The sequence below is a fragment of the Topomyia yanbarensis genome, chromosome 1 (assembly GCF_030247195.1).
Source record: "Topomyia yanbarensis strain Yona2022 chromosome 1, ASM3024719v1, whole genome shotgun sequence".
In the NCBI taxonomy this organism is placed as follows: Eukaryota; Metazoa; Arthropoda; class Insecta; order Diptera; family Culicidae; genus Topomyia; species Topomyia yanbarensis.
In genome coordinates this window covers 60,737,841-60,752,184 of record NC_080670.1, presented here as the reverse complement: position 1 = coordinate 60,752,184, position 14,344 = coordinate 60,737,841, and the positions used below count along the sequence as shown (strand labels likewise).

At 38.1% G+C, this 14,344-nt stretch overlaps 1 protein-coding gene across 1 annotated transcript in view; it reads right to left on the bottom strand.

Annotated features, from left to right (window-relative positions):
• Positions 1–14,344, bottom strand: part of LOC131677736 (proteoglycan Cow) — a 373,287-nt gene that overhangs the window by 110,724 nt on the left and 248,219 nt on the right. Inside the window, exon 2 of the mRNA XM_058957754.1 lies at positions 10,944–11,061. Within this exon, the coding sequence (XP_058813737.1) occupies positions 10,944–11,061 (118 nt within the window). The remainder of the gene's footprint in view (positions 1–10,943; positions 11,062–14,344) is intronic.

The following is a 14,344-nucleotide window of genomic DNA, read 5'->3' as shown; positions in this document are numbered from 1 at the left end:
GCGTGGCATAGGGAGCAGGAATCACATTGTACTTGGGATTCACTAGGAGGTTTAAAAAGTTGAATAAAGCACAAGATTCGCTTTTAGGCAGCATTCGACATGCCAACCATTGACAAAGCTTGCAAACTTGCGTTCAAACTAAACTCTTCTCCCAAATGTGAGTTCGAAAATGTAATAAAAAATATTGAATTTTTATAAGCACAATTGCAGCATTCTAGTCAGGGCACTGACTGGACATTGCAAACTCAGTTATTACTATTCAAATAAAGGGCGAACACGAAATTATTGCGACACATTCAACAGGGCATAACTTTTTTACCATTGGGTAAAAATCAACCAAATTTTGCACATTTTCTCATTGATGTGTATTGTTTACATGCTGTCAAAGTCGTGTTTTTCGATGCTGTCGAAGTCGTGTTTTCCGATTCAACGAAAATGGAGGTGAACCAACGCGAGTCGAGAGAACAAATTCTTTCCAAACACCTGGAATTTCCTGACCTGTCGCACCGGCAGTTGGGAAAGATGTTGAACATTCACCATTCAACCGTCTCCAGAGTGTTGAAGCGGTTCCAGGAGCGGTTGACGTTGGACCACGACAAAGGAGCTGGAAGAAAACCGGGACCGGAGAACAAATAGACGGAGGGAAAGGTGAAGCGGATGATTAAAGCAAATCCCAACGTCTCAAGCCGTGATTTGGCTAAAAAGATCGGCATGTCGCAGAGCTACGTCCAGAATGCAAAGAAGAGAGCTGTACTACATACATACAAGGTACAGAACTTCCCAAACCGCGATGAGCGGCAACAATCGACGGCTAAAACTCGGGCACGGAAGCTCTACGAGAAGATGCTGACAAAATATGACTGTTGTGTGATGGACGACGAAACGTATATAAAAGCCGATTTTAAGAAAATTCCGGGCTTGGAGTTTTTCACCAGCAATAGCAAGTTCTATATGGACGATAAATTTAAGAAGAAGAAAATGTCGAAGTTCGCCTCCAAATATCTCATTTGGCAGGCCATCTGCTCTTGCGGACTGAGGAGTGAGCCTTTCGTGACAAAGGGCACAGTAAATGGCGAGATCTACAAATCTGAGTGCCTCGAGAAGCGCCTTTTGCCGTTCTTGCAGCAGCACGACGAAGCTCCGCTATTTTGGCCAGATTTGGCATAATGCCACTATTCTGAAAGTGTCCTGGAGTGGTATGAGGCCAATTCTGTCCATTTTGTTCCAAAGGACATGAATCCGCCAAACTGTCCGGAGCTGCGCCCGGTGGAGCAGTACTGGGCAATGCTGAAGCGGGAACTTCGGAAGAGAAAGAAGACAGTCACAGACGAGAAGGAAATGTTAAGAAAATGGAAAAAAACTGAGAAACTGGTACCGGATGACACTGTAAAGACTTTGATGGAGGGCATCAAGCGAAAATGCGTTCAATTTTACACTCAAGGCCCCATCGATTAACTTTTCTTTTGATTTTTGAAGTAAATATATGTATAAAACTACCCTAAAATTTTGGTTTGATTTTAAACATTATAAGAAAATTGGCATGACATTTTCGGTGTCGCAATAATTTCGTGTTCGCCCTTTATTATTCAGCGTACTTAGTATTATTCGTATGATCTTTGTGAATCCGACTACGGAACTTCATATCACTACGGCACTTCATATCACACTATCACGGAACTTCAGCTGCCCTGTACTAATACAATTGCGTATACGGATTTTTGGTTGGTAAATGCTCCGGTTGTCATGAATGCGGCTAACCATTGCATATTGTAAACATTTTCAATCTTGTGCTTGAAGCAGTACGTGGTAAACTTCGCTGTTCATTTGGTTGTAACCAAAGCTAATTCAACTTTCCCAAAATCTCTATCTCGAGGACCTGCCAACAAAGTTTTGTGTTAAAAAGGGGAAAATTGTGAGAATGGGATCGTGTAACTAATATTTTAGTGAGGATCCTATAGTTGAGAAATCATGTAAATATCAAGCAAAATAGCTCAACGAAAACGTCTACATAGAAACTGTTGAAAAATGACGTTTTACGCTTGTCTCTAACAGGTCAGAATCGGCTTTTATGTGCAATTGATTTTTTTGGGTTATCGCTTGTGCCACTAGCTAAGATTGGTAATAAAAAAAATTGAAAATTTGTCACGTTTTTCGCTATTTATGATGTACATTTGGTTATCGAATTTAATGGCGCCAACATTCCATAATTCGGCAATCATCAGCTTTTGGAGGTTTAGTATTGAGCAGCATAATTTCGTTGATATATTTTTCCAGTTGAATTACTAATTCCAATCAAATTTAGTTTGAGACTTAGTATCTTCAGCAAACTTTTCAAGAATGTTATTGCAAATAGCTTGGTTGAAGATATAAATGCAACCCGTATTTCTGCATTATAGACCATATTGCACTACGAATTCCCTTACGAACGGTTATAGGCGGCAACAAATAATTTGGGAGAACACCTTATAGATGACGTTTACTATCCTAGTATGTAAAAGTGACTTCAACGCCACTTTGGCCAAATTTAACTTTTTCGTATTTTTAAGTTCACTACGAAAAGTCGCATCTTTCAGTGCAAACGACTTCAAATAAAAATTAAAAATAATCTGTTGAAATGCGAAAAACAAAGTGGGGAAAGAATGCTTTTACCCGCACCATGCAAGATTTAAAAATTGATTTCCTGAAAAATATACTCGATGGCAGTCACGTCACCTTTGCATACAAGGGCAGTTCAGTAATGTGATTAATCGGTAATTAGTTGCAAAAATCCCGCTTAACACCATTTTTATAGATGGGACATACTACTCCCTACATCCTATACTTCGGTAAAATCTCCTCCTTCCAGATCTTCAAAAGCACCCAGTGGAGTGCTCTAGCCAATTCCTCTACTCTGTGTTTGAGTAGCTCACATGACAGTTGATCATTGCCAGCGGTTTAACCGTCCTATTTTTTCATGAATCTTAGGTAGATCCGGAATCTGTCGTCGACTGCGCGCGTCTCCAAGCTGATTCTTGCAATACTCTTGTCGTTTACTGCTTCGCTATTTAGGTGTTCGTCATAATATACTTATCAATCGTGAAAATTTCTGCACATTATTCATAAGGTGTACAGACTATCCTGTGCGATAACCTTTCGCTGATCGCCTGGCACTTGATCACTCGTTGGCGCATTTTAACCAGCTCTTGTGCCGTCGCTCGATCCCTGCATTTCCACACCGTCTACCAAAGCTCCTCCAATGCTACGGTTTCGAAGTTGCGAGTTTTCAGCTCATCCTTTTCTCCTTGATTGTTAGTAAAGTGGTGTTTTGGGCTACTCGTTGAACTTAACCTCACCTGTCATATCACCCAACATAACTGACACCTGCAACAGGTATTTAGTTCTTCCTACGGTGGGGTTATAGCGCCCATGCCCACTCACACCATCCCATTTCGCTATTACTCCAGAACACGGTAGTACCCAGTCGATCGCGGCCTACAGATCAAATGTCATCAATACACCCGCCAACATTTTTGAAAAATCTATGATTTTTGACAAAACACCCTCCAAACCAAATTTCTGGCTACGCCACTGTCTAGGCCATCGAAATTGAACATTTTTTCGTCGGACCAGACAATTTAAAACAGATATGAAGTTTCAATGTAATGCAACACAGTCTCACGAAAGCGAATGGGTTCAGAATGAGTTAAAGAAAACCATATGTATTACATGCTTTATCGTTAAAAATAGGGTGAATGTATGAATGTGAGACACACTGTACAATATATCGTCCGTTGACGCAGTTCTATTTTTTCGTACACAACCCGTACGCCAAAGTTCATCTTTTCACGTCGGATGCTGCGATGATTAAAGCTTCGAAAATGTCCCTGTTTCAGCTCCTACCCTCTGTTTTGGAGGAGTAAATTGTTTCCTCACAAAAAGTTTAAAGTAGCGAAAATAGAACTCATAGAACTGGAACACCGAAAAGAACGAAAAAAGGAAACTGTCTCTTCTATCAATTTAACTGCAGCACAGTTTGGCTTAAGTCTTTGTTTGCTTTGTCGCACCATGAAACTGGGTTTCTGTGCACTACTTTTCTCTTCTCTTTGTTGGCGTTCAGCGAGCTTTACGACCCCCACTAGTCACCCACCCTTGCCCTATCACCTATTTCCACTTAGGTGTCACGTATTGGGAGTTTTTTTTTGCTGGGAAACAGTGCTAATGCTGTAAGTATGCTTTTATTACTGCATTTTTCCTAAAGGTAATTTTGATAATCATTGTGCGAAACAATTCTAAAGGTTATATGAAAAAGATAAAACTGTGTTTCCCATTCAGTCACGGAGTTCTTGATGTACCATAGATGCGACAATGCTTTAATGGATTTACATCATATGAACACAAATGAAGCACTATTAGTATTCTGTAGAAGAAAAGATACTTCTCAAGGAAACATAGTCGAGTAAGTGTAGAATAAGTGAGACGGATTGCCTTTAAGGGATATTCATCTCCTATTCGAACGGTACCAATGCTCCATTGAATCCAGATTCGGTAGCACATAGTTGGTGAAGCTTTTTGCGTTACTCATTTTATAGTGCATACGTTACTTGGAATAAGGTTTTTGCGTGTCACGTTCAGTGATCGGAAATAAGTTCAGTTGAAAGAGTTGAAAAAAATCCTAAATGGTTTTGGTGTTATATTTCAAAACTTTTGGAGAAAAATCATTCACATCCAACTCATATTTGAAGTGAAATTATATATAAGAGGAACGCAGATAATTGTCAAACATTATACACTTCCCTTCCTTCTCATCTTTCCAAACCAACGGTAGAACTTGAAGAGCTGTGGAACAACTCATCGAAAAATGTTAATATAACACACTTTTCTTGAATATACTCTACTACATTCGAAAAAAGTTTCTTAATGTTTTTTCGTAGTCGTCTAACAGAAAGATCGTCTCTTTTAAAAATCGTATATTTTACTATGAGAAAAATAACATAACAAGGTTTGGAATGGTTAACAATTAAACAAGGTAGTATATTCTCACCAATACCTAGCTAGACAAATAAAATCATATCAGATAGAAATGGTTTACATTGTAACCATAGCCACCAATCACTATGGTTTCAATTCGGTTAGGTTTTAAAAGGTTTTAAAAGAAACATCAGAATAAAACAAATTTCATACTTCCACCTCAGCAGCCATTTTTTTCCCACACACTTCTCAGCAAAATATTTCCAGAGTCTCATCAAATAATTGGAGCATTTGCTGAGATCTCAGTGAAAAATGAATTTGTCGAGTGCTCGGCTGTTGAAACCTCAGCAAAAGCTGCAAAAAGTTGAGATTCATGAGAAAAATTAAGCGTGTACATTAAGGTGGGACAAAAATTAGATTTCTACTACGAGCAACTTTGTGGGTATCATTTGGGTCCGGCGGCCTTCTCCGCGTACACGTCTGAGCACTCCTTGTCCCACCACGGATTGGGAGACCGTCCGCGAGAGTTCGCATCTGGTACTAGTTACGTCTAAACTTAAAACACGGCGTCGAGAATAAAGCCAGCCAGGAACCCGTACTCTTCCTCCGGAGGGAGCTCTTGTATGGATTCCATTTTTCCGGATATCACGGGCACGTATTCGGTGGCCTTGAACCGTTGCACAGAGGAGTATTTGACCGAAAAAGCCAAATTTTCAAAAACCGCTATCAAGGACATTATGTTATATCATAATATTCCCTAGTAATTTATGCATTAGATGGCAACCATGTTGCGTGTATTTACTAAAGTTTAGCAACGCTGTTCACTGTCCAAGTTAGGGTTTTTTTTAATACTGTAGGCTGATTTAAAGCTGCGCGTGGAAACAAAATTTTCCAAACATTAGTGATTCGAATTGTTTCGACTCAAATATCCTATATTTTTAATAAACCAAGGTCAGGGTCATATTTTGGTGTAGATGGATCCATATACTCGAAAAAATATTAGTCTTATTAAACTTAAATACAAAGAAACAAATCCGCCATTTTCTCACTTTTCAAAATTGAAAAAGTTCATGTTCCCAATCCGTGCCAGTGAAAACTTATGTGCCCTGGTTAAGTCTAACCCAAATACTACTAGATCGACGAAAAAACTTGCGCATAATTGCTCCTTTGTTAATATGAGCTATTTGAAAAATTAGATATTTTTGATATTTTTCCTCGTTTTATTATATTGTCCGTGCTAAATTCAAACTTTTACCAGGATATTTATTTTGTTGGCAAGATTCAGGTTTAGTTAGCTGAAAAACATAATGATGGTTTTTTAGGTTTAGTTAGCTGGGAAACGAAATGATGATTTTATTGAATCAGAGCGCTCCAAAGTGCTTCGAATCGATTTGTTTTCGTGCAGAATTGACCTACATATGTTGCTTGAACTGTGTTTCGAAATGACTCAGCTGGTGCCGAAGCACTTTGAAGCGCTCTGATTCAATAAAATCATCATTTCGTTTCCCGGCTAACTAAACCTAAATCTTGCCAAGAATTACACATTACTTCGAAAAGAAATATCCTTGTAAAAGTTTGAACTTAGCGCGGACAATGTAATAAAACGAGGAAAATGTCAAAAATGTCAAATTTTTAAAATATCTCACATTCAAAATGGAGCAATCTAGTAGTATTTGGGTTAAACTTAATCAGGGCACAAGAGTTTTCACTGGGACGGATTGGGAACATGAACTTTTTTAATTTTAAAAAGTGAGAAAATGGCGGATTTTTTTTCTTTGTATTTAAGTTTAATAAGACTAATATTTTTTAGAGTCTATGGATCCATCTACACCAAAATATGACCTTGACCTTGGCTGATTAAAAACGTTGGATATTTGAGTCGGAACAATTCGAATCACTAATGTTTGGAAGATTTTGTTTCCACGCGCAATTTTAAATCAGCCTGGAGTATTAAAAACCCCTACCTTTGACAGTTAACAGCGTTGCCAAACTTTAGTAAATACACGCAACGTGGTTGCCATCTAATGCAGAAATTACTAGGGAATATTTTGATATAATATAATGTCCTTGATAACGGTTTTTGAAAATTTGACTTTCGGTCAGCTTCTTCGATCAAATACTCCTCTGTGCGTTGGCAATAGTAATGACGATTGGCAGATGGTCGTTACCGTAGTGATTAGGAATTACCTTCCACGTGCAACCTAACCGCTGCGTTGTCGAGTTGAGGGACAAGTCTTTGGCGATGGTCATATTGAGGTTATCGGAAAGCTCGTGGAGTGAGGATCGATTATTATCATGAAAACAACTCCATGCCGTACAGTGAAAGTTTAAATCACCTTAAACCAGATTCGATGTGGGAAGGAGATCCGAGATATCGCATAGCGACGGCTATGGTGGTCAACTGAGGCTTTAGGGGGAATGTAGTTGTAGATGGCGAGCGACATCATCAATGCTTGGAGTCGAGCGAAGGTCGATTCGATTGAAAGAATAGCATTTTTTGATCCCCAAAAATACAAAAAACATTGAAATCGTGAAAGTTGAAATCTATTTCTCTAGAAAACCATGTTTCGCATAATACAAATGCATCGCATTTCAAATTATTTATTAAAATTTTAAAGGTTTCGATTTTCGGGATAATGCTTGTGCGTTTCCACTGTAGATCAATGATCAAATCCGTGACCTCGTTTGATAGATTAGCCCATCGAAGGATACAATCGCTGAAAGGAGGGGCTATTTTGCAGTGAACTGCATCAAGAATGTATTTACTACAAGGAGAAAGTTTATCAAGATGCTTTTAAGGGGAAGGAAATATTTGGAGCTGTGCAAATTCGGTCCACAATATCAGAGATATTTATTAACCCTCCGGAAGTCGCGCTTATGACCCACTGAACGAGCAACTGCTGGTGTCTTAAGACGATTTCGTTAGATTTTCAGAGCAGCGTGCACTCAGTGCACTAGCGTGACTTCCGGAAGGTTAATCCAGCGTTGGTTTCTTTCTCTGGCTGAGATATGAGAACACTTGGGGTTTTTGATGTCCCTGGAAGTGCTGGGAACTTTCTGAGACCAGGAGCTGCTTGCTTCTGTTTAGCATCAGTTCTTCTTCGATTTGGTACTTTTGGAGGGTCTTGAAGGGGCACATTCAGGCCCTTACAACGAAGCTTAGGTGGAGAAATGTTCCCCTCTCTTCTATTGCTTCCAGGCGCAGCAGAAGCAGTGCCCTTCTGGGGTTCATTGGAGTCGCGTTCGTCAGTAGACAAAATAGTGTAGATAGAGACCGGTGGCGTAGCTATCTTTAGCATTTCTGCGAAAGATTGCACAGGGCGTTCCCGAATGTAACGTCCGATTCTTCTCGCGCTTTTACGCGGAGCATGCTGGGACATCATGTTGATTCCCCACACAGTAGACACTTTCCAACATGCCTTCCGCATCCACATCATCCACATGATTCCCACTGCGTTTCACAACAACTAGCCTTATTGCTACAAACCCAGTCCCAGTTGTTTGCAATTGGGGCAGTTTATGTCCCACGGTACAAAAAGGCGAATAGGTAGACGAACCTTGTCAAAGAGGAGGTAGTGGAGAGCAGAACCTGCAAATGTCACCCGAGTCTGAGTTGACGTATGTTCTCTTCCCGTCACCGTTGCGACTGATGCTAAATGCAAAAATTTGTAGTATCGTCACTGGCTCAAGCATGGGGTCTTTGAAACAACCAACCCCTTGTCTGCAGATCCTCGCAATTAAAACTCGAATCAGGGACGACGCCACAGACTACAACCCGTTTAGCTGGTACATATACTTTGTACTCCTTCGTAAAGGGCCCTTAGCCAGCAATATTATTTGCCTGCTTCACTCCATTTATCACCACTCGAATCTTAAGAAATCTGCAATAAATTCAAACATTTTTTGTCTTTGGCTCGGAAGAAGATCACCTGTACAGGAACATGGATCTAACTTGAGCCGGGGTGTCGATTTTATTTCGACATCCATCTCGCATTTAGGCTAAGCATTGCCAAACGAAGTCATTTTTGCATGTTCCTATTGCCCAGTGCACCAGTGGCGTAGCCAAAGGGGGTTTTTGGTGATTAAAACCCCCTACAACCTTCCGGGCCTCAGCTGAAAAGTCGATTTTTCAGTGATTGCATAGCCTTTCTTTATATGAGAAAGGCAAAAAGGAGTGAAATCGGCTAACTCCCAAAAAATCGAGATAACATAAAATCTCGACGTTTCATGCATTTTAAAGATGTTTGGCATCAAAAATACGATTTCGATTTCTAAAATTTCATGGGTCCCCCCTTTGAAAAAAAATGTTGAGCTCCGGCTTATATGGGAATTTTATATGTGACCGGACGGTTTAGTCTATATTTCCGGAATCATACAAGCGATCCGTACGGAATTTTATAGACATCTGTGGGGATATTATAGCTATCATTTGGGACTAAGTTTGTGAAAATCGGCCCAACCATTTTCGGGTAACTGATGTGAGTTTGTTAATTTTGAAAGATGACCGCTTTTCCCGGCACTTCCGGAACCGTCTATAGTGGTCAAGGAAAGTTTGATTGGCGGTCGGTGACCTAGAACTGCAAATTTAAGTTGTTTGAGAGACATTTTAGCGAAGTTTTTACCATTTTTGCTTTCATCGGATTATCGGGTTTGAATCGCAATTTGCTATGTGATCGCACGCCACAAGCCGTAACTTCAGAACCGGAAGTCGGATTGGGATGAAATTTAACAGCCATTTACGGGGGCGCAACACCTTTCATTTGAAATTAAGTTTGGTTGAATCGGTCTAGTCATCTCCGAGAAACCGATGTGATTTTTATTCTGAATTTATATACTTCCGCCGGGGCTTCTGGAACCGATGATGGTGGCCCATGTGGCCAAAGAGACTTTAAATGGCTGTTAGTGACCTAATACTACAAATCGCAGTAGTTGTGGTTACATTTTGGAAAAATTTTCACCTTAATACATTCATTGCAGAATTTATTAAAATCGACATTTTCTCCGTGATCGTACTCATCACCCTGTAATTCCGGAACCGGAAGTCGGATCCATTAGAAATTCAATAGCAGCCTATGGGAACGTACCTTTCATTTGAGACTAAGTTTGTCAAAATCTCTGAGAAAAATGAGTGACATTTTTGGTCACATACATACACACACATACATACATACATACACATGCACAGACATTTGCCGTACTCGATGAACTGAATCGAATGGTATATGTCACTCGGTCCTCCAGGCCTCCGTTAAAAGGTCGGTTTTCAGAGCAATTGCAATATCTTTCTATTGAGAAATGCAAAACCCCGAAGAGGTGGAGGATGCTTAAGATAACCTTGAAAGCGAATTAGCTAGCATTACTTTATAGCACTTCACACTGCATGAACTTGGAAAACGTGTTCACGTTCTGAGAGTCACTGTGCGAATGTCCATTCCTATTTTTTATACTATGGCCCGCTAAACACCTGAATGTTCGGTTTTGTTCCACGCAGGCTCGATTTAACATGATCCTTCGTATTATATTTGGAGGTGGTAGGTTATTTTCGGAGAAAAATATCGTTCTTAAAATATTATAGTTCATAAGGCTCAAATTTTTGGAATTATTTAAAATTGAAAACTTCAAGCAACATTTTTGCGCACTTTGTCTGTGCTCATAGCTAGACGAATGAATAGATTATAACACAACAGAAAAAAATTAATATACGTATAGAATTTTCAAACAAAATAATAGACAAATAAATCTCATCACGGGTGTATGCTCAATCCTAGTATTCACTGTATGCTAAAGCGAGATTACATGGATCAAATAGTAAAAGCTTGGATCCAGTAGCTCTTTGCGCCCTCTAGAGGATATAATCGCTTTTTCCATAAATTGAAACGTTCTCATGGTGCACCGAGATTTCGTATTGCATTCCGTGCGTATCCCACATGACAAAACGTATAGGTATCTACAGAGTGGCTGTGCAAAAAAAGTATTTCCATGCAGTTAACACTTACTGGAAGGATCATGAATCCATTTTTTCTTTTCCGGTATTTGCTGCTGTTGCTGCTGCTGTTGTTGAAGTAGCTGCTTTTGCTGCGCGGATGAGTCCAATTGTTGATTGCTTTTTTCATCCTAAATAGAGGTGAGAAATGGGGAAAAAGAGGAAAAAATCAGCAACTTGAAAACAGTGAACATTCAAAATGGTTGAATCTATTGTGAGAAGAGGGAAAGAATGGTGCCAAGATAAATAGATGAAATTATTCCCTCCTGATTCGAGAATTGCAGAGAATTCACAACATCACAGCATTTTCCGTGGAGGGGTGATTGTTGTGTAAAATGATTTTATTGTAATTGAAGTTTTTTATTGCATTTTCTCGGGTGCCCCTTCTTGTTAATTTTGGTTGCCCTTCTTTTTCTTCGAGTGACTAAGAGTTCCACGAAGAACTTCTGTTTATATATATGGTCAAGGCTTCTGTCTGTCACGTTACAAGTTTACGCATATTTTATAAGATAAGTCTGCAAAAACGATAATACCAGATTCTATCTCAATTGTACATTATTAAGATCACTAAACCGCACATTTTTTCTTCCGAAAGTTATTTTCCATCATGAACAGTTTTCGCTTTATTGTCATTTTAATACGTCTGTCACGCTACACAATTTTCGCAGTGAGTTTGGAGGTTGCCCGACTAAATTGAAAAAGTCTGTTTCGATGGTCCCCAAATTTGCGTGAACACAGTTGAAGCTTAGACAACAAAGAACAGTTTAAAGTATAGTTTTTCGAAAAAAATCTTTTTTTTTCGATTTTATGGAGTATTTTCAATGATCTGTCACGTTACAACCAGAATCTGTCACGTTACAGTTCTCTATTTTTATTGAAGCAAGGATATCGAGACAGTCGTACACAAATCATCTTTGATCAGAGAAATGAGTATTAACGGGAAATTTCATGCTTATTTTGAAAAAAAATATTGGTTTTGATGAACAAATGTGAATAACTTTTGAAAAGGTCCTAATTTCACGAAGAAACACATTATGCCGAAAAAATCAAAAATAACTTAAAAACATCTGCATTTTGAAGGACAATTTTTAAGGAGCATTTTTATTTTAAAAAAAAAAGTTTTGAAGAAATACATTCTATAACAAAATTATTTAAAGAACAACATTAAACTAAAATAAAAAATTTAACGAATTTTTGAAATATATTTTAAGTTTTTGTTATAAAATCTTTTATTGTTATTTTCTCCACGATGCAATTATATTTTAAACTTCTTTTATTCTCAAATAAATTGTTAACGTGTTTTTTTGCGTTAGGTATTTGTGAGTAACTTATTAAAAGGTCGTATTTTCACTACTAGATATATTTGTTGAAGAAAAAATCAAAATATTTCGAAATTTTTTTCTTAAAGCATTTTGTTTCAAAATGATATTTAGTATTATTATTGTATAAGAAAGTTATATTTATGAATGGCAAATCTAAGAAATTTAGAAGCATATTTAAAGTTGTTGTTAAAAATGCTTTCTTACTAATAACTTTTAATAATGCAATTTTTAGGCCTTCGTTAACAAAAAAATCATTGTTTTTTTGTAATTTTCAACATTTTTTTGTTCTCTTTTGAAAAATTTTCACTAAAAAATATTCACACAGAATAATTAGTTCCCCAAAACTCGTTATTATATAGTTTTGATACACAAATGACGATTTTCGAACAATATATTTTAAAAGTAGTGCATTCGAGATCTCACACGCTATTTTAAAATATTATTCTTGAATAAAAATTGTTTGTCTAGTAATGCAAGCTACTTAGTCTCCCATATAGATGAAACGTAAAAATTTCTCTCCCGGTATTGACATCTGACAAGTGGACTTGCTGAAACCGACTGAAATGACAAATCTTTCTGACCAGATTTACGGCTTGGTTCATGAAATTAGCGGGAACCAATCAGGAACGAGCTTCAGTCAGATGATTTGAAATCGGTTTTTTTTTCGTGTGTGTGTGTATGCTATCATACATCCATCAGAAATGAAAATAATGGCTTCTGCTAGTAGCACGTTTCAACACAAACTGATGCATCCACCAGTCGTGTACAGCTCACAAATATTTTTCGGTATTGTACTACCATCCGTTCGCGCCAAGGAACCAAATACGAATGTTGATAGAAACAAATCTGTAGCGGACCTATATTTATAACTTTTCATCATTTAAGTGTTCGGTTGGTGCACCATATTGACGGCTCTGGCCGAGATGAGCTGAAAATTTTCACCATTTTCGGCAGTTTTTGAAAGATTTTTCAAAACACAGTAGTTTCGGTATTAATGCATGTTATACATACTCCAAATTTTAATACTACATTGCGGAACATATTTCCGATAAAATTGCCTTAAACCTCAAATCATTCTATTGAGTATGATGGAAGTTATTAACGTTCAAAATCTGACGCGACTGCAACAGCCGATATTTTGAAACGGGCCCCATATTGAAACGTTAGAAGTATTCTACTTCAAAAATTTTCGCCTGTGGCTGCCATTTTCGAAGCCTTGACCATATGAAGCTTCCAGAAGGCCCGCGTAATAAGCAACAAACAATTTGATTGCACTTGTGATGCATTTGAAAATAACTTTTACCATTTAATGCGTTAGGTTGTGAGGTTCGTACTTCTAGAAGTGGATTCGCCAATGAGCTTTACAGTTCTTATCGTGGTTTCACCGAAACATTCGCGTTGTGAATTGATTGGCACAAATGTAAATACAACGCAATAACCGTTTTAATATGTTGAAATGACGCGAATTGTGGCACGAAAGGCGATCGGTTCTTAAACTTATTCCAAACTAGTGACTCATTTCAACGAACACTAACAATGAAAATCAAAGAGAAGTTTTAAGACACAGTTTGTGTGCGATCATAATTTGAAGCTACATACAGAAAGGTTAGTTAAAAATTTTACACCGCCTGAGTTCCGAAGAGTCCAACAGAACGTTGTAGAATAGAAAACGAATCAAAAAAATCGTGTTTGGCAATCAATTTGTAGCTGATGACTGAAAGGCAAAACTTTTGTCATTTCTTGTACCATTGATCTACATATTAACTGAAAAGGTTTTTTTGGATGGTAGTTGACTTTTCTAGCCATTATTATATTGAATCCATGGCAGCGTCATACAAATTTGCGGTATCTGGGGCACTGTAACACAAGCTAACTGTTCTCATCTTAGGTTTTTCTGGAGAAATAAAACCACCTCTAATGCTTGTGATATCAGAAATCAGTGGCGTAGCCAAGGGAGGGGGGGGGGGTTTGGGGGTTAAAACCCCCTCCAAACCAAAATTAAATGAATTGAAAAAAAAAAAATTCTTGGTAATTGAAAAATATATTTATTATTTAATATTTAAATTATAATTTTAGAAGTTTATTATCTGAA